Here is a 26,880-nt window from a genome sequence, read left to right on the forward strand (position 1 = left end):
AAATGTAGAACATAGATGGACGTAATAGTGTTCTGGATCTCAACATTGAAAGCATCTTGGCAATTTAATCATTCAAATTTTATATGTTTGTTTTCTAGATTGAATAATTAAATGGGTAGTATTTAGCCTTTTACGTACTGAAAAGCTTAATAACTCTGGAATAAGAAAAAACAGAATATAGTTTTTCATGCACTTTCACCCATTTCAAAATTTTATAAGTAGCTATTTTGTCTGCTCAGTTACTAACCTATGTCAATGTATGACTCAACCAGAAGGTTTTAAAACATGCCACATGTTTAAACATGCTGCATATAAATTTAGAAAATTGCATTTCATGTCATGTTCCATGTCTAATAAAGTTATGTACTTCTCAACAGAAACCACACATAAGTATTTGACAATTTTTCTCTTTGAAGAACCTAAAATTCTCACTTCCATATATTGTCAAAGAATAAGATATTTGACCATATCAAGTAAGAAACAGTGTAAACTCAGAATAAATAAAATAATAAAAATTTTTAATTAATTTTAGTTTTAACAAAGGTATAATGCTTCTTCAGATCATGAATATCCTTATGAGGATTTGATGAAATTCATGACTCTTCTATTGTAACTGCAGACAAAAGCATGCAAGTTGCTTATGATTTCAAGGTGAGTAACAAGCCCTCCTTCCCACAGCTGGTGCTCCTTCACACTGACTTCCCCTGGTACCCATTTACGAACCCTTGCCACCTGGAGAAGTTCTCATCGATCTGAACCACACTTTTTTCCTTCTTTCCTTTGCGAACTTTTTCTTTACTGAAGCTTGGAAGGCAATATCATAGAAGTCATTTTTTAAAAAAGATTTATTTTTCTTTCTATTGGAAAGTCAGATATACAGAGAGGGGAAAAGACAAAGACTCTCCATCTGCTAATTCACCCCCCAAGGAGCCACAACAGCTGGAGCTGAGCCAATCTGAAGCCAGGAGCCTGGAACCTCTTCTGGGTATCCAAGGCTAGTGCAGGGTCCCAAGGCTTTGGGCTGTCCTCTGTTACTTTCCCAGGCCAGAAGCAGGAAGCTGAATGGGAAGCGGGGCCGCTAGGACTAGAACTGGCAACCGTATGGTATCCTGGAGCATGTAAGGTGAGAACTTTAGCTGCTAGGCTACCGTGCCAGGCTCATAGTCAATTTTTAAAAAATCTCTAACCATCATTAAATTTTAAAAATATATCTAATAACATCAGCACCAATGTGGAAAATATTAAGTATTTTATTCATCAAACTTCCTAATAATACAACTGTAAATTCTCACTTATATGCTTGGTTAAATTTTCTTTAGTTCTACAACTATTTGGAGATTTGGTTGTCAAATAATTCTGCAAACAAAGCATATGAATATAAATTATAAACATTTTATTCTTATTTGAGTCTATATAGTTGAATTATGGACTTCAAAGGAGAGGAAAGGTACATTCAAACACTAATGTAAAGCAGAGATGAGAGTGAGCTAATGAGCGGTATGTCAGTGGTGTCAGTGCCAGGAGATAGATGAATGAAAGCTGTGGTAAAGATCAAAGGTTGAGCTCTTCCCCCTCACTAAGGACAGGAATAGTGTGAGGGTTTCTACTGCAACCTTAAAAATAGGCTTGCAAAACTTTAATATGAATACTCTCAGGAGGTATATCTATAAGGAAGGGTTAGGAAGAAGAGGTTAAACTGTTATTTAGTGCAACTACAGTTTCAGCCAATCCTCCTGGGATTGGAAGAACCCTTTAAAGTTATGATCATTGGAAGCAAGTATATTTGCCTTTGTGTTCCTGTGTCAGCCAGTCTGACTACATCACCTAGGGAAGAGCACTTTCATGCCTTTAGCTACAATTCCATAAGCAGGCAGGTCTGTGTAATCAAATGTCCTCAGCAGTTTGTACTTGTACCCAGTACTGAAAGAGACAGAATCATCTTTTATTCTGCATTAATTATGATGTGAGGTGTGGGAAATTAACACAAGAGTTAAATAATATTTGAGTTGCCTGAATTCCCTATCAGAATGCCTGAGTTTGAATCTTGGGTGTGGTTTCAATTCCAGACTCCTATAAATACACACCTTAGGAGGTAATATCTCTCTTTCTCTCTCTGATTTCAAGCAAATTACAAAAAAGCAAAAATAAAAAAAGATCAAAAACCTAAAATACGTGGCTTTTATTAAGACAACGATCAGATATCATCATAAAACAAATAGGAATGTTTTAATTAATGTTAATATGCTCTTCTAAAGTCAGGATACTACAAATTGAATATTTAAGTGGTAGGCTCAAAACAAATGCTTGGGGAAAGCATTTGATTTAGCAGGAAAGACACTAGTTCTGATGCTCATATCTCATATTGGAAAGTGCGGGTTTGATACTCAATTCTTGTTCCTGATTCTAGTCTCTTCTCAAGGAACACCCTGGAGGCAGCATTGAGTGCTAGTTCAGTAGCTGGGTCCCTGCTGACCTGAGGGAGACCAAGATTGAATAACTAGTTCCTGGTTTCAGATAGTTAGGAAGTGATCCAGTTGATGGTCATTCTGTGCTTCTCTGTCTCTAACTGTTGTATCAAAAAATCAAATAATAAAATGTGAAAATTTGGGCCTGGTGCAATAGGGGCTAAACCCTTGCTTTGCATGCTCCAATATTCCAATGGGCACTGGTTCATGTCCTGGTTGCTCCACTTCCCATCCAGCTTTCTGCTTGTGGCCTGGGAAAGCAGTAGAGGATGACCCAATGCCTTGGGATCTTACACGTGCACAAGAGATCTGGAGGAGGTTCCTGGCTCCTGGCCTCTGATAGGCTCAGTGTTGGCCATTCCGGCCACTTGGGGAGTGAATCAGTGGGTGAAGGATCTTTCTCTCTACATCTCTTCTCTGTATATCTGCCTTTCTAATAAAAATAAATAAATCTTTTAAAAAGTCAGCATTTTGTCCAGCTACATAATACCAGATGTTTTGGGCTGCATTACTTTAATCCTCAGAAGAGCAAAAGGTCAAATTCAGGAGGAGAAACAGGGGCAATGATTGACATGCCTTTTATTCTTTTAAGAAAAATCTGTATACAGACACCAGTGGAAAAAACATAAGCCTTTAATATACCTCAGTTTGTAAGCAGGTTTTGATACTTAGTATGGGCACCTGGAACAACTTGGAACATTGTAAAGCAAGGCTGTAGTCAGCAGACAGATTGGGGGAAAATACCATCCAAAGTGAATTCTGTATTAACCAAGTGGCACACTGCTTAGTGCATGACAAATGGCCCAACTTGGCCATTGCAGTCATGCTGTTTGTGATAAAGAAAGATCACTGTGGAACCCACTGACCTGAAATACGAAGCTAAATATGGAGCCCCTTAAAGGAGCACATACAATCGCTTATGTTTTGAGAGGCTAAGAACCTGTGACATTTCCTAGGGCAATAGATGCTAGAGAAAAAGCATGCTCCTGTAATAAGGCAGTGAGTGTGGAAGCAAACTGGAATATAAAAGAAATGTGTGTCCTAAGGCAGTGGGCAGAGGTCAAGGGAAAGTTACTGCTTCAGCAAGGCGAGGGCGCAGCCCGAGCGGCAGCAGTATCTGAGAGCTGCTGTGGACTGCTGCGCAACAGCCGCTGCTGGCTGAGAGTCGTTGCTTCCACTCTGGCTGGGTCATCCTGAGAGCAAAGAAGCAGAACGCACAGTTTTGGAGAAGGGAGAACACAGGACATCGCAGTAGACTGCTTTGAGCCTTTCAAGGTTAAAATGTTTTGATGAGAAAGAATTGGAAATTAAAGAACGCACCAGTATTGTCTACGTATGTTTCCATATACTTTACATAACTGTCAAATCAAAGCTTGTTCCTCTTTCATAGTTCTTCCCTTTTCAAATGTCAAAGTAAAGGTTTCATTCAAGTCCTGTGCTAGCAGCTTAACCTTAATCGATTCTGGATGATCATACAGTCATCACATTGACAGGGATTCTCTTTATGAACTGCTTCAACAGCAGTTACCAAAATGCTAAATGATTAGGACTTGTCCCTAGTTTAAGTGTTGCTAGGTAACAAAATCTTCAAATGATATGCACGGGGGCTTTCTGATGTGTCTATGCTTATTTGAGTATTCAGCAACATCCATTGTTAATGAATGAATAATGCACTTTCATTTCAACTCTTGGTAATTTTCTTGGCTCTAGAAATACACAGGTTGTTCAAATCCAAGGAGGGAATTATGAATATAGTTTATTGTTGTTATAGCTGAACTTTTCCCATACATCTTCTGGCAAATATGACATAGACCTAATTGGGCATCAAATTAAATCTTTAAAAAGGAGAAACTCCAAAATACATGATAATAGTAAACACTAGTTACAATGTATACCCTCTAATTAAATTCAACTGAATAATAGATTATTTTGATACAATGTTTGCCAAGTGGGAAGCTCTGTTACTACAATAGTTCTTCGTTTTTGAAATAAATAATGACCTTTAACTCCAGTGGAGAATAGTTAAAATAGTGAAAACCTATTTTATGAACCAGCTATACAGATAATTTATTTGTTCCTACGCTTGAAGTCTGGAAACTAAGAGACAAATTTGAGGGCTGGTGTAATTACTAATGCAAATATATATTTGCTGTGATAATTCTCCAGAATGAGTGCAAATCCCAAGGTGTTGGGGCTAAGCAGTTAATAGTGCTCCTTAAGCTGAGCAGTAACAGGAACTGGGCTTGAGGCTGCAGCAGAAGCACAGGCTGAAAAACACCTAACCTAATTGGACTCAGCTGTATCCAACTGCTTGGCTAAAGGACTTAGGGGGAACAGTATATAAGGAGAGGTGAGGGAGCAATAAAGAGAGACTTTGGAGAGACTTTTACCATCTCTGGTCTTGTGTTGCTGCTTTCACATTACTGGCTCTGCTGGTTGGAGCACCATGGATGTATTTTTATTGGCGTTTAGCTGTAGCTTCAGTCAACACTTTTTACAATAATTGAAACTTTTATTTAGGTAAAAAATAGAAGTAAAATTGTCCTTGATTTGGAGAGTGTAATTTAAATCGTTCAAAGAGGTTATATTAATAGTAACCGAATATAATTACAATAAGAAATCAAATTTTTGCAATTTGGATACAACAAAATACTATGAAATTTGCGTTTCACAATTCTTTGCATTTAGTTTCACTCAAAATTGTAATTTTATTTAATTATTAACTTAGATGATGATTTTTGTGCGTTTCAACAACCCTGGCGGCTGGACTTTTGTGTTCCTCGCTGAGTTGTTCTGGTGTGGTGCCCACAAATTTGCATTTTTAATATGTGGTAAGGTGATTCTGCTGCTCCTTACCCTTGGAGAATCATTGACTTGGAAAAACCTGGCTGATGATGAGACCCATGTGACCGCACAGGCAGATGTGAGCAATTGTTATCTCATGGGGAATATTACTACGGAGGCAGAATAAAACCTCCACTGAAATGCGACACGCCATAGGAGATGAGGCTGAAGAAGTCTCAAAAGCTATTGCCTTTCATATAAGGGACTTTAAAAAATTTCATAGAAAATGGACTTGAAAGATCATATACGGAGATTTTTAAAAGCAGCTGAGCAGCATGGGGAGGGAGGGTAATGACAGAGGAAGAATGGATAACGGGTACCATAGCATAGTCAAAAGCAGGAAGTGCTGGTGTGCCACAGCACAGTGGAGGTGACTGTGGCTAAAATAATGTGTAAGACACTGCGTGAAAAACTGGAAATGGAAAACCCAGTTTCCTGATTTAATATATGATATATAAAATATATTCTGATGCATACATATACGTGCACTGTACATACATAGATGCATACATACTATACTGTACTCCATAATCATATGTAAGCATTATTGACTAATAACATATTTAATAATTTTCTAAGAATGTTTTACAACATCCTTCTGTTATATTCTCATAGGGTTTCAGAGTATTGCACTTTCAAGAGTTAGTGAATGAATGTAAACAATATAAATAGTCAAGGGCCCAGTGCCATAGCATAGCAGCTAAAGTCCTCACCTCGAACGCGCCAGGATTCCATATGGGTGTCAGTTCTAATCCTGGCAGGCTCCACGTCCCATCCAGCTCCATGCTGGTGGCCTGGGAAAGCAGTCGAGGAATGCCCAAAGCCTTGGGACCCTGCACCCGCGTGGGAGACCCAGAACAGGCTCCAGGCTCCTGACTTCAGATCGGCTCAGCTCCAGCTGCTGTGGCCACTTGGGGAGTGAATCATCAGGTGGAAGATCTTCCTCTCTGTCTCTCCTCCTCTATGCTTATCTACCTTTCCAATAAAAATAAATGTATATATTTTGTAAATAATATAAATATCATAGTGTTGTGATCTGAAGTATGACATACAATCCTGAGGAATTAAGTTGAAAGCAGGAATCACATTTCTGAGATGATTAATTCATCCCATAAAAGAAGTACTGAGCATATAAGAATTTTAACAGGCAGCATGAAAGAGAAGTAACGAAGGAGTGCTCTTGAACACCTCTCACCACCTTTTGGTTGGGAGAAAAAAAGATTAGAAAGAAGGATACTTGGCAGCTGGTTTCTGGTTTGGGTATCTATCTGCAGGATGATAGTCTTTCGTCATATATGAGGAGAAAGAATGTTTGGTGGGATAAATTGGATGCTAGCTAGAGATAGGAAAACAAGCCTTAGCTGGAAAGGCTAAATTTTTCATAAATATGAGGTTTGAAGTAATTTTCAAAAGTTCTCAAGAAATGAGTGGACTGGACACACTGCCATGGGAGAGGAGCCAGCATTGTTTTGGCCTACACAGGATGAACTGAGATGGTGAAGAAGGAGGACATAGCAAAAGCAGCGTGTGTGCTTGAGAGAGGAACAAGGAAATGACTTTGAAATAGTTCCAGACACTAGATGAAGATAGAGTGTGTGCCATGGGATTTAAAAGAAAGAAGAGAAATGAGTTTCAATGTACAAGGCCCCATCAACTTAGAGGGTAATGGAGAGAGCACAACGCAGGGTGCTCAGTGACAAGGAAGGGACGAGGGTAGATAGCTAAGTGGGCATGGCTAATCCAATGTCTGTGGGAAGGCACAAATCACTCACGTGCAGAAACCCATGCGCACACACACACACACACACACACACACAGACACACAGAGACATGTGCGCACACACACAGACACAGAGACAGACACACACATACACAGAGACACACAGACACACAGACATACGCACATGCAGAGAGACAGACACAGAGACACAAAGACAGACACACAGACACAAAGACACACACGCATACACAGAGACAGACACACAGAGACACACACTTACAGACACACACACACTCACAGACACACACAGAGACAGACACATACAGAAACAGACACAGACACACATGCACACAGAGACAGACACACACATACACAGACACACACACACAGGACAAAAAGAAAGGCAGGTGAGAAATGCAGCGAAGTAGAAGTGCATACAATGTAGACCCCACTTAAGAGGACAATGATGGCCAATATTTTGTTGCAGTGTATTGTAAATATGTGGGATGTGTAACTAGATACTTGTTTATTTTATTTAAAGATTAAACTAGGTATCCCCAGTTTTATATGTGGCAATTGTCAATTTTTACAAACTTGGCAGCAAATTAAACTAATTAAATCTTTAATATGATGTGCCATAAACAAAATGTGTCTGTTGAAATGTAATCTATTTATTCTCAGCCTCATGAAAATGAGCAACAGAGGAGGGAGAAAGCAGAAAACACTGGCAAAAGGGGGCTATGGTAGAAGACAGATTTTAAAAGAATGGAAGAGATGTAAGAGGAAATTTGAGTTTCAGTAGGAATTTGCCATCACAGGATGACACATATTTGTTAGGGGTGTGCTAATGAAGGAATTTCTGCACCATGTCCAACCACTTAAAGCTCATATCCACCTAACTCCTACCAGCATACCACCACCCTGTGGCTTAAAAGCTGAACTTGTCTATGGGAGAACAAAGAAGCTGATCTGAGGTCAGTCTCAAAATGTCCGGTGCACTCTTTTGTACTTGTGAGGGGGAAGGTGCTTAAAATTTGTGTTTATGTGAACCAGAGTGTGACAACAGATTCATCTGTAGAGTTTGAGAAATGTGAAAATCAAATACTCTCAATTAATTTAGAATAGAATTTACAGAGTAGATGTGGCATTATGGATTAAGCTCTGCATTGATGCTGCATCCTGTATCAGAGACAACCAGCTTTCTGCTAAAATATCCTTAGGGGCAGCAGATGATGACTTAAATGGCTGAGTAACTGTCACTCAGTGGAAAACCCACTTAGCATTTAGGGTTCCTGTCTTTGGCTTGGTCCAGCTCTGACTCTTGCAGTGGACAAGCCAAAGGAAAATCTTTCTTTGTGGGTATATTGTTGAAGTGGGCAAAAAGTAAACAAATGCTAAAATAGTCCAAGAAACTGGACTCAAGAGTTGGTATTGGGGCCTAAACCTAGTCAGACAGTCTTATGTAGGACACAGCCAGCTAAGTTGCTAGGGTGAAAGGCCCTTACTGGTAGTTGCATTTATGAAACTTCATTAGTTGACTCAAATGTGCAGTCTTTATCAGTCTGATAGTACTATCAATTTTAATACTTTCTTCTATATTTACTTAATTTCAGGGAATGTAAATCTGTTTATGGTTAGTCTTGTATTTGGTAGTTAATACTTTTATGAAAAATTAGTTTGCTATAGGAAGATGCTCAGTTTTATTGAGTGGGGTTCTTGTGCCTGTGTTTTTACTGAGAATATATTCAGCTTGTAACAGTCATATTTTGTGAGCTATCTTTCTTATTATGTATTTGGCTCATTTTCTTTTCTTTAATCTTAATTTAAAACTGTGCTTAAATTTGTGTCATTTTGGTTGTCCCTTCATTCTAAAAGCTTATTTTGTCTGCATCTCAGGAGGGTTTGATAAATTTAGAGAGACTGATATCTTCTCAAGTCAATTATATCCTTTTCACCATTACCATCATTCAAATTTTAACTTTGTGGGGCACCAATGCCCCCACACACACTTTCTCTCTCTCCATCTCTTTCTCTCTCTCTCTCCATCTCTCTCTCTCTCTCCCTCTCTCTCTCCCCCTCTCTCATAAGTATTCAAACTTGGCTTAGATATTTGGTTAAATGAAAATGCTAACCAAAAAATTCATTTTATGTATACTGTCACGTAGTCCTTTGTAACCACAGTTCCATATCAGATACAAAAACTTACACTTGGACTGTGATTTTGAAGAAACAATATTAACTGTTTTGAAGGACACAGTGTTTCTGTAAGAAGAAATATATTACTTTGGTGTCCCTCTTTCTTTTGCTCTCTTTATCTGCCCTCCGTAAAAACAAGATTTGAAATAGCCAGACCATATCAATGCTTCACACTGGTGCTGATGTTATACTGTAAGTAAAAAGAACCTTATACAAAAACCAGATAAGAAACACTCTACAAGACAGAGGAATGGGGAAAGAATTCTTGAAAAAGACATTAAAAGCACAGGTAGTCAAAGCCAAAATAAACAAATTGGACCACAGCAAACTAAAAAAGCTTCTGCACAGCAAAGGACATGATCAACAACGTGAAGCAGCAGCCAACAGAATGGGAGAAAATCTCTGCACACAGCACAACCAATAGGGAACTAATATCCAGGATTTACAAAGAGTTTCAGAAACTGAGTGACAGCAAAACAAAATCCTGTTAAGAAATCGGTGAAGGAAATGAACAGACAGTTTTCAAAAGAACAAATTCTAATGGCTTAGAATATGAAAAAAAAAATGGTTCCTTGCTATTAGGGAAATATAAATTTAAAAAACAACATATTGAGGATTTACTTAACTCCAGCGAGACTGGCCTACATTTAGAACTCAACTAACAATCCCTGCTGGTGTTGATGTGAGGAGAATAGAACCCTACTTCACTGTTGTTGGGACTGTAGGCTAGCACTACTATGGAAGTCAGTATGGAGATGCTAAGAGAACTGAAAATAAACCTGCTGTAATACCTACCTATTCCAGTTCTGGGAATATATTCAAAGGAAATGAGATCTGCATATGAGAATGGGATCTGTAATACTACATTTACAGCAACACAATCTACAATAGTAAAGACATGGAAACAACCCAGGTGCCTGTCACAAGAGGAGTGGATAAAGACACCATGGTAATCCACTGCATGAAATACTACTGAGCCATTAAAAAGAATGAAATTCTATCATTTGCAAAAAATGGTCCCAACTAGAGATCATTATGGTCAGTGGAATAATTCAATCCCAAAAGGACAAATATCATATGTTCTCTCTTATATAAAGAAATCTTCATGCAAAATAAAAGATCAGTAACACTTTCAATACTGTTTTTGCTGCAACTCATGGGTTTTGATAATTTTATTTATATTTTTGTTTATTCAAAATACTTTATTTCTCTTACTAAATTATTCACTGACTTATAGATCTTATAGAAGCATTATTCTCTCCAAGAAGGAATTTTTGTTTTCTTTTTTATTTATTCATCCATATATTTGTCATTTAGTAACATGATATCTAACTCCTTGGTGTTGAAAATTTTTTCTACCTTTATTTCTTTGTGATTTTGCTTTATGGCTTTTTATTTAAAGGGATGTATAGTAACTATGTAAAGCAGACTATCATCCAGACGTAAGGATACAACGCAGTATGCATCTCTACTTCTACATCAAAGATGGACTCCCAATGAAACTGTTAAATATATCTTGACAATAGGATAATGGACTGTCTGCCATTGTCCATACCTACAACATCAGGATACACTTAAACAGCAGAATTATGGACTTGTGACTGCTTATGAAGGACTATACTACTGTAATAATATAGGGAAAATAAGTTGGGGGCAGGGAAGTTGGCTAGGGGGTAAGGGAAATCCCAGAGCCTATGCAATTGTATCATAAAATAAAAAATAAAATTAAAGAAAGTAAAAGCAATTCTTTAAAAATAAACGAATAAATCCAAGTATAAAAAATTGAAAAAGGAAAAAAGAACCACCAAAATTTACCAAAAATGAAAAGGTGTGAAGAACTTATTGGATAGTATCAGAAGCTCCCAAGTATAATTTGTCACTCTTAGTTTTCTATTTATCACCAATTCTTCACAAATTGACATTAAGTAATGAAAGAAAGGTGTATCAGAGCCAAATTTCTGATTGTAAGCAATGGACCTGTGTGACATGCTCAGGAAACAATTTTATCTCCTTAATTGTGTTCTCTTCAATGATTTCCTGCATAACTGACAGCTGTGGCTTAGAGAAATCACTCATATTCACAAAACAAGGAGCAGACTTTTTTTGAATTTGTTGTGACATGCACATGAGGTATTATTTTAATCACAAGATAAGTAGCATAGACGGTATCCTGGCAGCTTAAGATATCTTATATTCAGGGAAACAAATTTTTGTTTCTCCATTGGCAGTTCAGTTTCAAATAAACATATTGCTTTTTTAAAAATTCCATTCTCTACCATTCTGCTAATACACATTTCCCCTTTCACGTCCAATCCAATGGACTACTAAGAATTCTACTGGAAATTTTGAGAAACCTCGAAGAAATTGAAATAGGCATGTCTCCTAATATATTACGTTATTGATATTCATGACAGATAACAGGGTGTGATATTAACTGAAATGCATTCCTGGGAATCATCTTATGACTAAAATTAACAGAAGAATCAATAACCAAACCACAACAGCCATCAACACAAGAAATAAGATATTTGAATCAGGATGTTTTATAACATTCATTTTTGCTTTCAGTCTTCTGGGAGATTAAATTGATGGTTTTGATAGTATTTCCCAGTTGATACTGTTCATTTTAAGATGAAAAAATGGGGCTCAGCAGCGTGGCCTAGTGGCTAAGGTCCTCGCCTTGATCCCATATGGCCGCTGGTTCTAATTCCGGCAGCTCCACTTCTTCTCTATCTCACCTCCTCTCAGTATATCTGACTTTGTAATAAAAATAAAAAATAAATCTTTAAAAAAAAGATGAAAAAATGCTAGCTTATAGTGTTTGATATACTTATCCAAATATTGCCTTAATAAAGTATTATACTCTTACATAGATATATCTTAGTAAGTAACATAATATAGAATCTTACTAGCTGATATGTATTTCATTTGGTATTATCTTAGGTTTGTAACATAGGCTTAAGTGACCATGCTTGCTATGTCTATCAGAATTTATACTTAATCTAATAGCTATTTTTTCCTCAAATGATGAATCTGGCAGTAAAAATTCCAGTTTCTCAGACATTGACACACGTTCCTAAAAGCCATGTAAATTGATAAAAGTGCCCACCTGCCATGCCTGTAGAGAGATCAAACACATTATAAAACTACAAAACTATTTATGTTTGGATGGGAAAATACCTATGACCTGGGTTTGACCCAGGAGAGCACACTGCAGCAGAGCTAAGCAGAAACTAAAGTAAAGCAGAAGAGTAGTGAAGTCTCCTTGGAACAACAGAACATAAGGCATGCTGAGTTCACTCACAAAAGTATGCCACACATTGAGTAAGTGCCCTAAGTGTTCAGAGCACTCTTCACTAGGAGCCAAGAACAGGGTTTAAAAGGTACACAAGATGTGAGGTACCAAAATCAGACACATAGACCTGTCAGGAAGGATGGCAGCAGTTGCCTTGCCTGCACGAACTGAAGCAATGGAAGACTGAAACCAGGCAATGAAATGTGGACCCCAACAGGCATTATATCTGTCAAGGCTGGTCAATCTTCAGGGTCCCTTGTATTGTTTCTCAAATATTAAAACAAATTAAAATACAAATGTTCAATATCAAGATGAATTATTGTGAAGATGAGTAATAGAATTATTCCAAATACCCAAAGAAAAAGTACACAGCAACCAGAATAACACTTAGTAAAAAAAGAGAAACATAAGATAGTAAAATACTGTAAGAAAGTGTATTTGGGGTGGAAATTTGGTATAGATAGGTGTAAGACTTCACGGGATATCCTTAACACCTATAACCATGTATGCGGGCTCCAGTCATCCTTCAGCTCCTAATTCCTGCTTTTGACTAAAGTGCACCCTGGAAGACAGCAGGAATGGTCAAGTGGCTAGTCCTGTCCCCTCACCACAGGGGGCCAAGACGAAGTTTTCAGCTCTTTGTTTTAATTTGACCCAGCACCAGCTATCACAGAGCCTTTGGAGAGGGACCAGGAAATGTCTTACAACCTCTTCCTTTCTCTTTTTCAAATAAATAAAACAAATTGTAAAATGTATAGAATTTAAAAAAGTATAGTTTTAACTTAAAAAATGCTACCAGAAAAAAGTCAGTTTTATTAATAAATGGAAGTACCTGTTGCATTTGTTCTCACTGAAAGAGAAGTACTTATACTCACTTACGCTAAAAAAAACAATCACCTAATTTCACATTGTGCAGTTGAGACAAAGACTGAAAGGTAGTTTAAAATAGGCGTGAAAGTGAATATGTTCACAAAGAATAACCGATTGATCTCCTTTGTGAATATAGATAAAAACCCAAATATTAATCTTAGATAAGAAAATCCTGCAGCATGTTACAAAATAAAATCTATGTTTTTATTTTTTTCCGGGAATTCAAGAATGGTTCCATGTTGATAACTCCTTTGTAAAATTTACCATATATTCAATGAAAAGAAGACCTCATTTATTTCCATAAGAAGCAATTTACAAAGACAGCAAGTTTTTCAAAAGATTTTACAAATGTCAGCACCCACTCTGAATGTATGTCAATGAAAATCGCCTTAATATTATAAAACAGATGCATTTCAGCACACTTGCCACTTTACGAATTAATGGAGAACAATGGGAGCATTTACATCAAAACCAGGGACAAGACTTGATGCCCCCAAAATAGTAACAGGTGCACTTAGATTAAATATTACATGTACAGCATTAGAAAGGAAATGTAAAATAATTTTTATTTTATATTATACAACTTGAAAACCTTCTGAGAGGCAAAATATATGGACTGCAGGATAAGGTAGTTCACTTAAAATGCTGCAAAATAATTGTAATCAGAAAAAAAATTTGCCTCCATGTAAGCAGGAAGTAATCAGAATATGTAACTAAACAGAAGTTCCCATTTACAAGAATGGCAGATGTCAGAAAGTAGAGTGAAATGAAAGGAAATGATCACAATACTCATGAAAGATACAAAACTTTGGGCTGAAAAATGAAAATGCATCACATTCTTGGATCAGTTGCTTCAACATAAGACTTCAATTCACCTCAAATTAGTTTATAAAATGAATGTGATTCTAGTAAAAATTCTGAAAGGATTTTTCCTAGATCTATACAAATTGGATCTATACAAATCCATTCAAATCGGAAATTTATAAAGAAAGATATAATCAAAACTAATGGGGCTTTACCAATAGTGCTGTACCAATGTAGGTTGTAGGTGTTAGCAGTGTCATTCTGTAATGTGAATCAACCACCAGGACAAGACAGAAAATCTTAAAGTAGATAAGCACATGAAGCTTAGCAAGTGACAGAAATCACATGTTAAATTATTGATGAAAAGGTAAAGGTTTTAATAAATGACATGAAAACAAGTAGGATGTCACTGATTAAATATGAATTAAATGTAGTTTTGTAATGCATATGAAAATTAAATTAAAATGTACTTGAGTTTCTAAAAAATAAGCAATGCAAATTCCAGGAAAAAAAAACAAAATAACGTGAATTTATTTATAATATTGTCATGGTGAAAGCTTTTTAAACTGTGATTCAAAGATTCAGTAGTTATCATTGGGATCTACTCAGAAATGTAGCCAAATTTCAAAGGCCAAATGAAACAAACCTTTTGCACAACAAAAATCATGAAATAAGACAAACTATTTTCTGGAAAAACATTTGCAACATACTCAACAAACAGATCATTGAAAAAAGGGAAATGTGTGTAAGAAATGGACAACTGACAGAAAAAGAAATGCTCATTGTGCTTACCTACATGGACCTTACTCATAAGAAGAGAAACATAAACTGAAACTACTTGAGGTACTACTGCTCATTTACAATGTCAAAATTCAAGAACACATTTGCCTGATTTTGGAGCAGTGCAAATGGTGAAGCCTCATAAGGGAACTTCAGCATATGCATTTATTCTTTGACCCATAAATCCCATTTATAGGTCTTTTTGTGTAGGAAAATATGTATACAAATATGAAAATATTATAGACACAATTCATTTCCTCAGTTCTTATAATGGCAAAATTTGGAAACCACCTAAGTGCCCATCAGTAGGTGTTGACTGGATAATTTTTGGAGTACTAATATTAACTGGCTTCCCAAGAAGATAAGAAATTTTGCAGCACAACAAAAGATAACATCAGCTTTGGGTTTCTTATAAAAACTACTTTTACTTCAAATACAAAGGCATTTTCAAAACTGAATATATAAAATGTATTCATCTTATCACGGTAGCAGACTCAGAAGAGCATTGTGTGTATGTTGCCTTTACTTACGGTTTACAGATTTGACTGGTAATATGGGGTTTACCCTCTCCGGGGAGGCCACGCTTTCCTCATCTGTCACATACTCAAAATTAATGATGAACATCATGGCCACACCCTCTTGGTTCTTCACTGGAATGATGTGAGTGTTACAAATGAAAGTAGACCCTAAGGAGATGAAAATGAATGTTAGATAAAAAAATAAGCCTTTATTTGGAACTACCAGTAAAATTACAACATAGAGCTACATAATTTGTATCTTATATATGATCATTAATATCCTTTAGTTGATATTTCATGTCAGACTTACTTACCTGAAATGTTCATTGTTATGAGAACTATTGAAGTAAATTCAATAATTATTTGTGGAAAACCAGAATATCAATTCATGTTTGTTTTCCTTCATAGACATTCCCATAATAGTTGCAAGTAAAAATTGCATTCCTTGGCATTCTAGAAAATATTCTTAGCTTTTCTTTATATGCTTTTTTTTGTAGTTGGATCTAGAAGACATACTGCTATATATTGAATGAATGTAATACATGTTGCTGTCATTTTAAACGTAGCAGCAAAGCAAGTTTTCTTCTTTCTGTGTGATTTCTTGAATATAAAATTTAAAATAATTTAGTTTGTCTTAAATATTGCCCAAGACTTTTTTTTTGTATGTGCAGATTGGCAGTGTCCAAATATAGAGCATTTGTTTGTTTTGAGTTTTAACCTTTAATAAAATAAAAAATTGTGTCTATTATTTAGTCAACTTAGTCCTTTCAGCCAAGATGATGGCATTCTGAAATGATGATGATATTCTGAAAGCAAAATTATTATGACTATAAGGCACATTTTACTGGAATCATCTGCTTAAAACTATACATGTGCAATACATGAAATCTATTTTCTTTACAGAAATAAAATTATTTTTTAAAAGAGTTACATGAATTTATTGGGAAGATAAATTTACAGAGAGGAGAGACAGAGAAATATCTTCCTTTTGCTGGTTCACTCCCCAAATGGGTGCAATAGCCGGAGGTGAGCTGATCTGTAGCAAGCAGCCAGGAGTTCTTCTGAGTCTCCCAACTGGGTATGAGGGCCCAAGGACCTGAGGCATCTTCCACTGTTTTTACAAAACACTAGCAATGAGCTGATTTGGAAGTGGAGCAGCTGGGACACAAATCAGTCCCCATATGGGTTGCCAGAGCTGCAGGCCGAAGCTTAGCCTGCTGTGCCATGGGGTTGAGCTCACGAACACTGTAAGTAACTAGACTATCCATCTTCCATCAAAAACCTTAAGACCTAAGATACAAAAAACATAGAGACTTATTCAAATCAATCATTTTCTAATTGACTCCTTGGAGTTGATGTTTATCATCCACTCAGAGCAATTTCCTCACATTGCTGCTCTCTAAATATTTTCTTTAGTTATCATAATGGAAACCCCACAAGCTACCAATTCTGAGTTTAAAAGCATGACCTATATGCAATGAAATCATTTCATGAATGACTCTTTATTAAAAAAGATTTATTTAAAGTTAGAGCGGCAGAGAGAAATTTTCCAACTACAGTTCAATTTGATGGCTGCAACAGCTTAGGCTGGACCAGGCTGAAGTCAGGATCTAGGAAATCCATCTTGTCACACAGCTTTCTAGGTGTATTAAAATGAGCTGGATCAAAAGGACTTGAACCATTATTGGATCCTGGCACTGCAAGTAATGGCTTAACAACACTGGACCCCAGGAGGGGTTCTTAATCCTTCAAGAAATGTTGTGCATTTTAACAGATGACCAAAATAATGCTGAATCTTGAGGTGAGGGATGGTTCCTGTATAAGCAGGTGCATGGTAGGAGCAAGGTTGAACTGGCATGGCATTTCAGAGGGAGGCTTGAGTAAGGGTAGGACACCTGAAGCCAGGAAGCAGGGGTGCTAGAGGATAGCTCGAGGATTCTCCTGGGGGATTTGAGATTTGCAAAGGCTAGCAAATATTAATGTTCCAAAATACCATTTTGTGAGAAAAAACAAAATACTCACAAGAAAGCTTTTTTTTTTTCATTTGACATCTGCACTTTGGCTCCTGCTGTCAGAGCTTCTGACAATGGCTATTGCTGCTACAGCTACAGCTTTAGGACACCACAGCAAACCAGCTTTTGAGAATATGGCTAGGGAGCTTATCATTCTTGTAAAATAATTTACATTGTAGATGTGTTCTAATCTCCAAAGAAATTATTTTAGAACATAGACTCTTTGCAAAATGGGATGCTTATATTTTAATTCTATTACTGATTTTCAAATATGGGTAATCACCCAGATTGAAATGGAGAGGACCTTGTTTGTAACCGATTTCAGGTCTTCTAAAAAGTTTATGTAATTTCTACATATTGGGAAATACACTTTAAGAATGGCATCATGCACCTTGAACCTTTAGCTCCATCTTCAATTCATTTAATAAAATAGTTTGTTGGAGCACTTGTCATAGTTTCCATGGTAACACACAGGAGAGCTTCAGTAAACAGAAAATAAGCAATTTAAGGCTGCTCCATTAGAACTAAAAATAGAAGTGCTTCAGGCCAGGCATCACAATACTCACTGGTTAAACAGACTCTAAAGAGAAGTGAGGAATAGCCATTACGTACTTTGCTAATGAACCAAAATACATATTGATTTTACCACTTAAAATGACATTTTCTGCATCATTTAGACTATCATTTTGACTTTTCAGATTTATTACTTAGTAGTTTCAAATCTTTCAACATTTGGAACATACTGCTGACTGTAAAAGAATACAGAAAACAGTGCTCGCTTCGGCAGCACATATACTAAAAGAATACAGAAAACAGATTTTTGAGAAAAAAATAATAAAAAGTGAGTGTAGATATCTAACAGATTTGTCATAGAAGAAGCTAATTTTGCTTTTGGCAATAAAAGGGAAATAATGTCTTTCAATGCAAACGCTTGTAAATTTACAGTTCAATGCTAAAAATTATAAAAATTACAGTGCTTTACAAAATAGATGAGCTATATTCATTAGGTCTATAATATATTGGATACATGTAATTAATCTGAGATTTGCTGCCCACTGTCATTGCTAGCTGCATGATTCTATTAAGCAATATATCTAGTCTCAAGTCAACTGAGGACTTTCATTTATATGCTTTTTTCCCCATTTTAGTTTTGTAATATAAAACCTCCATCAATCTTGCATAGCTGCCTGAAAAGCAGACAATGGAAGGAGATACTTCGAATTTAGAAGAGAAGAAAAAGATGTATTTTATAGAGTAAAAATATTCTGGCTTGCACATTTCTACAAACTCTATTGTTCAGATAAGATATTACTTTTGTAAAGTGGCATAACCTGAATAAGTCATTACCATGTTATCCTAAATATTTTTCTTGAATGCAATATTTGAAGCTAAAGTGATGCAAACATGATTCCACAATATGAATCTAGGTATGAAGAAAAATAGATATGTTCAATAGCACATAGGTAAGAAAGTTAAACAAGAGAGGAGTGTGGCACGGTGGTTTAAGCCATCTTTATGTTGCTGGTATCGCATGAGAACCACTTGGAGCCCTAAAAGTTCCACTTCCAATCCAGCTCCCTGCAATTGTGTAGCAAAGCAGTGGGAAAATGGTCAAAGAGCTTCAGTCCTTATTATCTATGTACCAGATGGGGTTCCCATTTCCGCGGTTTCATCTGTCCCAGACCTAGATGTAGCCATTTGAAAAAGTGAACCAAAGGATGAAAAATATCTCTCTGTATCTGCCTCTCTTTCTCTGTAACTCTGCCTTTCAGATAAATAAATAAACCTTTAAAGAAGGAAAATACTAAACAAATCTTAAAAAATACATCTTTTAAAGTAAATATGGTATTCAAATGGAAGTAACAATTTTTCTGGTAGTTTCAAAATTGTTGTTATATTTTCCATGATATGGTTTTGTAGATACAGGGACTCTCTTTCTTCCTCTTCCCTTCCTTCTCCCCGTTCTACCCACCACCACCACCAGCAGCAGCACCATTTTCCTTCATATTATTAAAATAATACAGTCCATCAGCAGCATTCACAAGTCCAAAATTCTGATATTTCAGTGTGTCACGGCATTGCCACTACAGGCAATGGTAGAAAATCTAGTATCCTACAGTCTAGGTATATTTCATAGTTTCAGCAAGAGTCCTCTTTTTATCCAGCAGTAGAGATGCATATTGCAATGTATTTTTACTTCCCAGTATGTTCATCTTCCTTACACATTTCATTTATGAGAACGTATGTATATGCATGTTTACCTATATATCCATTTGGGGTTTTTTTTACATGAATGCTGCCTCAGATCAGAGAGAATACATGATATTTGTTCTTTTTGGGATGACTTGTTTCACTGAGCATAATGGTCTCCAGTTCAGACAATGTTCTTGCAAATGGTAAAATTTCATTCTTTTTAATAGCTGATGATTGTTCCATGGAGAAAATACACCTTAGTTTCTTTATCTATTCATTTTTCAACTGGTGGGCATCTGGGCTGTTTCCATGTCTTTGTTATTGTGGATTGTACTGCTAAAAATACAGTGTTTCATGCTGCTTTATTATGCAGATTTCACTATATTTGAATATATTCCCAGGGTGAGATAGCTGGATCACAGGCTATATCAATTTTCAGTTGTTTTAGAATCTTTCATACTAACCTTCATGGTGGATGCATGAGCCTACACTCCCACCATAGTGAAGTAGGGTACCTTCCTCCCCAGCAGATATTGTTAGTAAATTTCCAAATGAAGGCCATTCTCACTGGACTTAGGTAAAACCTCAATATGGTTTTTTATTTATCTTTCCTTAATAGCTAGGAAGTCTGAGTATTTTTTTCATATGTCTATCAGCCACTTCAATTTGTTCTTTTGAAAAATATCTGGTCATTTCTTTTGCCCATTTCTTAATGTGGTTTTGTTTTATAGTCTTTGAGTTTTGAAAGCTCTTTTAAAATCCTGGATTTTGGTCTCCATTGGTATAGTGTAAGTACAAAAATTTTCTCCCATTCTGTTTATTACTTCTTTGGTTTGTTGATTGTGTCCTTTACTGTACAGAAGCTTCTTAGTTTGATGTATTCGCATTTATTTTGGTTTTGACTTCCTGTGCTTTTGGTGACTTTTCTAAGAAGTCTTTACCAATGGCTCTATTTATAGAGTGCTTCTTATTTTTTTCTCTGACAGTTTGATGGTTTCTGGGTGCCGATTTAGGTCCTTAGTTCACTTAAAGTTGATTTTTATGAATAAATAACTTATTTACAGTATCATAATGCTCATTTTAATTTAGTTCATAGGATATATAATTTTTAAATGTAGCTGAAGATGAACTGAGATCAGAGGAATCTGAATAGTTTTGAGAGGCACACTTGTGTTAATACATATATGGCACATATCTAGCTACATTTACAAATAAAATGCCAGATTCCTTCTTCTGAGATACATTAGATTCATTTTCTTCTGTTCTCTGTGGTGCATGTCCTCGGAGCATCCTGTGTCTTCAGCAGAGTAGAGAAGGTGACAAGAGCAGTGTGGCAGCTGTGGGAGAAGGCTGGGCAGGGAGAATAGATAGGCTTGAAGGAGGAATCAGGAAGGCCCACAATGTAAAAAGGACATGGCAAATAGCTATAAATACTCTGGATTGTGTGGGAATATTTGTGAGAGCTCTATGCTGTGCTTAGCATGATTTCACTTAAAACTATCACTCTGGTGTGAGTTTTGTTCAGAATGCAAGCTTCACACTGTTCAGGAGTCCATGGGAAGTTCTTAGAACAGCACTTGTAATGGAGCAACACAACATTGTGAGCAATTATTTTTATCTATTGTTGCAGGATCTCCAGAGGGCCAACATAACTCTCAATATCTTCTGTATTATTTTAAGGCTTACTTATTCTTTATTTGGAAGATTTATAAAGAGAGGAGATCACACAGAGATACACAGAGAGACAGACAAATCTTCCATCTGCAGGTTCATACCTGAGATGGGGCTGCAGTAGCTAGAGCTGTAGTCAACCAAGGCCAAGAGCCAAGAGCTTCATCCAGGTCTCCTCTACCAGCTACAGGGGCCCAAGTACTAGGACCATTTTTCTTTATTTTCTCTGGTGTATGAGTAGACTCAGAGGCAAAGTAGATAGGAATCTAGCTGGTTCCCACATGGGATACTGTACAGCTTAGCTGACTGTACCAAAACACCAGCCTCTGGACTGTCACTGTAGGTTGTTATCAATATCAGAGCCACAAATGACACTGATTTTTGGTTTTACATTTTGTGGTACCAACTACAAATTACTCTACTCCAAGTTGATCAGTTTGGTGAATGCCTGTAGTTTTTCTTTTTTCTTTTTATTTTTTAGTAGACTAGGAGACCTTTGAAGTTATATATGTGTGTGTGTATATATATGCACACATATATACACATATATATTTCATATACATATATATGAAATTAGAGAAATGCCCTAAAATAAATCCTTGGGCTATAAAAGCCTCATAGAAGAGGCAATATCATTCATCTTGTGTAGAAAGGCTTGTCTAAAAAGGAGGGGGATTGTTCCATCTCCTAGAAGGGTGAAGTCACTAATTACTAGTGATGATTGATTTAAGTTGGAGGCAGGTGGCAGCACAAGTCAAAATAAACAAAATTCATTTTTTGCTCCTCAGTACATATTCTACCTACTTCTCTCTCTGGGTTTTTAGGGTGAAATATTATGAACTCCCCTTTATCAAGAGAAGAGTCATGATATATATATATATATGTATCATATATGTGTATATACATATATCATATATGTATAAACATATACGCAAACATTTTATATATATATATATATATATATATATATATATATACACACACACACATATATTTAAGCACTTGCAATTGCATAGTTGATTATCCCTCTCAGGAGACTTTTTTTTTATAAACCACAATTAGGCTAAAGTGAATTCTAACATTTTGTTTATGTATATGAAATATCCAAACACCCTTTCAATTCATACCCTAGAAATAATTGCTTGCTGATAGCAATGTCATCAACACACTGGCTATGATCTGTAGAGTAGGAGAAGGCCATAATGGTGTCCCTGGTCAGGAGTAGAAAATAATTTATTTGATTTTGAAGGTGTCTTTACACTGTCTACCTGCTGATAACTGATGTTATAACCCTATTAATGAAAGACAGTGGATTTTACTCTCTCTTGATACATTTTAGAATTTATTAAAGCATTTTCAGAATGACAGAGCACTAAAAATATTCCTATATATATAGTTTTTGTCCCAAAGACAAAATGTTTTTAATCTACCCAATAAGAATCAACACATTATGGGAGCAAAGTCAATATTTCTCTTTGCCTCTGCCTGACAGTGGAATGATTCATGGGAAGTTATTCAGTCACAGGATGGGACACTTAAGCCAGGCCAAAGCAGCATTTGTGCTTGGTAGGCAGTAGTCTTAGCCTTAAAAAAAAAATCCTTGGGAATCAGAGAGTCCTGGGTTCTACACAGCACAAATTATTTAGCTTTCTTGTGTTCTGACTTCATTCTGTGTGAAGCTGAATAAATAATACTACCATTATAAGCAGTAAATGAGAGGATACTAGCAGGGTATAGGTCTAGCTTACAGAGGATGACAACTTTCAGCTCATAGGAATAGAACATGGTAGCTATAGACACTGGGTTATTCTTTAAAGAGCTTGGAGAAAGTTGCACTGAAGTTTCTAAGGCTAAACACGCATAAACTTTGAGAAGAAGGAAACCTGTGACAAAGAAACATGTAAAATTTTTTTTCAGGAATGTCGATTTTTAAAATAATATGTATATATTAATTACATTGCATTATGTGACACAGTTTCATAGGCTCTGGGATTCCCCAAACCCCTCCCCGTACCCATCCTTCCGTGGGTACCTCCAACTTTTTGCTGTATTACATTTCAAATTCAGTCAAGATTCTCTCATTGCAAGCATCTACCAAGCATAGAGTCCAGCATCTTATTGTCCAGGTAAATTCAACGGTTTCTTGGGGAGACCATCTATGGTCTGAAGGCAGAGCTGGCAGAATATCATCCCAATCAATTTAAAGCCACAACATAACATCAATGACAATTTATAACATTATGGAATTAATTGACATGGTATTGAGTAACCAATATGTTAAAAAAAAAATGCAAGTTCTTAACCACATCTTGTGACTACTTCATTGACATTTCAATTTTAGTTTATACACAGAACCGGCTGCTATACATCTCAAAATGGCTATAGGGTACTATTCAGCTGTCTTGTGTCTATTTTCATTTTAGTATTTAGCATTTTGTAGTGTTGAAGTATAATTTTGCTGAACTTGGTAGATTTTAGGATAGTCTAAACTGGGTTAGAACTCTAACAAGGCATATGTCAACAATTGAGGTGCGTAACAGTTTAAGGAGGGGTGTGCAGAAAAATCTTCAATACCTTAGTGAGGAGAAACTAATCTTTGTGTTCTACCTAGTAAGGTATGTGTGAGTCCACGCTGACCATTTCCTGCCTGGTTCTGAGCTTTCCTTGTTGTTCTCTGTCTATCTATTCTAATGTGTGTGTGTGTGTGTGTGTGTGTGTGTGTGCGCGCGTGTGTTTGACGGGGGGGGGGGGGGGACTCCGGAGCGACCCTGATGGTCATTGCAAGAGAGGGTATGGATCCAAAGTTGGAACTCAGTAAGGACCTGAGAAAGCTCTTCTCCCTAGTCCCGAAGGAAGTTCACTGTTCTGAGAAACATTAAATCAACTCTTTGATTCTCTGTAACCCTTGATGTGCCACTGTTTTAGGTACTGGAAGCAGGAAACAAAACACTTAAATCCCTACTTTCTTTTGCTTGTATCAAGTGAGAGTGGGAGAGAAAAAAATAGGGAAACTGCATAATATCATAGAATATCATTGAGAAAACAAAACATAATGAGTGTCAGGTATAGAAGAGTAATATAACCTGTAGCAGAATTGGAAAAGTCTGGTTTGGAAGATCATATTTTAGTAAAGAATTACTTTAGGTCATATATTAGTAAAGAGAGAAATGAAGAATAATCAAGGGATATCTGGGAAACAGTAACAACATATATAAAAAGTCCTGTTACAAATCGAGCTTTGCACCCCTCCCTCAGGGTTCATATATTGAAGCCTTAAGCTCTGATGTGAATATATTTGGAGATGGGACAATTACGTAAGATAAGGATAAATGAGATCATAAAGCTAATATCCCAATCCAGTTGGACTTTGTCCTTTTCAGAAGAGGATGTCATATCAGGAGTGACCATGTGCAAACCACCTGAAAACACTGAAAGATGGTAGTCAAGTGTACACTAGGGAGAGAAGCCTTCCCGCAAGCCCATCCTGCCAGCACCTGCCACTCCAGACTCCAGAATTATGAGAAGAGAAATACCTGTTGCTTAAGTTACAAAGTCTGTGGCATTTTGCCTCACCAGCATGGACCTGTGACAAGAAACTCTCAGATCGGAGTATGCCCAAACAAGCGACCAGTGTGGCTAAACCACTTTAAGTTGGGGGAAATGGTGAAAAGTCCAGGTTGGAAAGATAACAGACTAAGTGAGTCGGGGAAGACTAGTGCCTTGTGAGCTTGTTCTACTTGGGTGATGGTAAGAAGCCACGGTATAAACTGCAAAAAAAAAAGCCGACTTCAACACGTATTTTCAGAGAATCTTTTTGGCTCCTGTGAAAGTGTGGGTAATGAAGTGCCTATACTATTTTGTTAGATAAAGAAGTGTAAATCAATTAATAACACACTGTGATATATATTTTTTTGATGGCAAACAAAAGATAAGGCTTGAGCAGGTCACAACCTTGTGGCCTTCAGCGTTCTTGGAATCCAGTGGCTTGGCATTAGGGATTTAGAAAATTGTGTTACCAGTCCAGGCTCCTACATGTACTACTAGTAAGCACAGTGCCCGCCACAGTCCATCACTCCGATCAGCTGGTGGTTGTAACCCCTGGGTTGGATCTATTCTGAGCCCCGACCTCCATTGGAACCAATGAGTATTCCAGCTCTCCCCAGCTCTGCCCATCACACACTAGTCCCTCACCTAAACCAGTGGGAGGTGTGCTGGTTGGGTGCTGCATTCCCTACTGGCACAGGCCATTTTGCCTTGGCATTTTATGTTTTGTACTGTTTTTCATCGCAACCAAACCTGGCCAGGCCCCCACACAGTTCCAGCACTCGGACTTGCCAGTGGATGACGTGAACTGACTCAGCCTGGTCTGCCCTCAACCCAAATGTATGCCAGTGGGTCACTTTCCAAAGCCTCTTCTGGGTTGTTTACCTCCATGCTTCCTGCGTTTCTTTGTAGGGTCAGTGTCCTGTCAGAGGAACTGTTCAGATTCCTCCATCCGACCCCTTCCTTGTGTCAGGCTTCACACATTCCCCTGAACAAAATGGAGGAATCAAAACATTAACCAAGAAAAGATGGAAGATGGAGTAGATCAACCAACCACCTCAGCTATATGCTTGCAGCGGAAAACTGGACAAGGGGAAACTCTAAGATGGACTATGTCAATCAGTGGACTCTGCACCAGTCTCATCATACCTGGACTGTTGCTGATGATATGTTGGAGCTTCTAATTGATCGAGGTGACACTCTGCTAGCTCTGCCTTCAAACCTGAGAGGGCCTCCCTAAGAGGCCGTTGAACTAGACTGGACAGTGGGATGCTGGACCCTGTATGGTGTGAGCTTGTAATTAGGGAATCCCAGCGGAACCTGAGCTGTGGTTATGCATCAAGGTGAAGGAATTCACCATGGGGGAAGGGTTTGGGGTGAAGGGGGGAGAATCCCAGTACCTATGAAATTGTGTCATGTAATACAATGTAATTAATGAATAAAAAAATAAAATAAATACAGTAAAAAAAAAAGTAAAGTATCAAGAATACTTAATAAGTACTAATTTCAAAAAGAACAAATTCTACCGGAGTTGAAGTAATATATTATTTCTGTGTTGTATGCATGGTTCCATAGCATAAAAAAGATGTAAAAATGGCCAGTGTATTTTATAAAACTTGCAAAACCCTGTTATCAAAATGAAGCAGAAAATAAAAGCTATGATTTACTTATTTATGAAAAAAAGAAAATTGTGTTAAATACAAGAATGTCTGCAAAAGGATGAATTTTAGCGTACAAAACCCTTAGAGTTTGCTGATTATTTTACAAACCAGAAATTTCTTAGAGAGGACAAATAGGTTCAAAATATACAGCAGTTATTTATTTGATTATAGAGACAGAAACACATTTGGAAGGACTTCCAAAATGTCATATATGTACAAATAAATGGAATGACCAATTTTAATTAACACACAAAATCTGTTTTGTTCTGATCGATTGGGTCAAATTTTAATGCTTGAGGGAGGCCATT

At 36.9% G+C, this 26,880-nt stretch overlaps 1 protein-coding gene across 1 annotated transcript in view; it reads right to left on the reverse strand.

Annotated features, from left to right (window-relative positions):
- Window positions 1-15,654, reverse strand: part of LOC101521354 (potassium voltage-gated channel subfamily H member 7) — a 157,107-nt gene extending 141,453 nt beyond the window's left edge. Inside the window, exon 1 of the mRNA XM_058664236.1 lies at window positions 15,505-15,654. Coding sequence (XP_058520219.1) covers window positions 15,505-15,601 — 97 coding nt within the window. The 5' untranslated portion in view covers window positions 15,602-15,654. The remainder of the gene's footprint in view (window positions 1-15,504) is intronic.
- Window positions 15,655-26,880: the final 11,226 nt, after the last annotated feature.

Source organism: Ochotona princeps, chromosome 5 (assembly GCF_030435755.1).
Source record: "Ochotona princeps isolate mOchPri1 chromosome 5, mOchPri1.hap1, whole genome shotgun sequence".
Lineage (NCBI taxonomy): Eukaryota > Metazoa > Chordata > Mammalia > Lagomorpha > Ochotonidae > Ochotona > Ochotona princeps.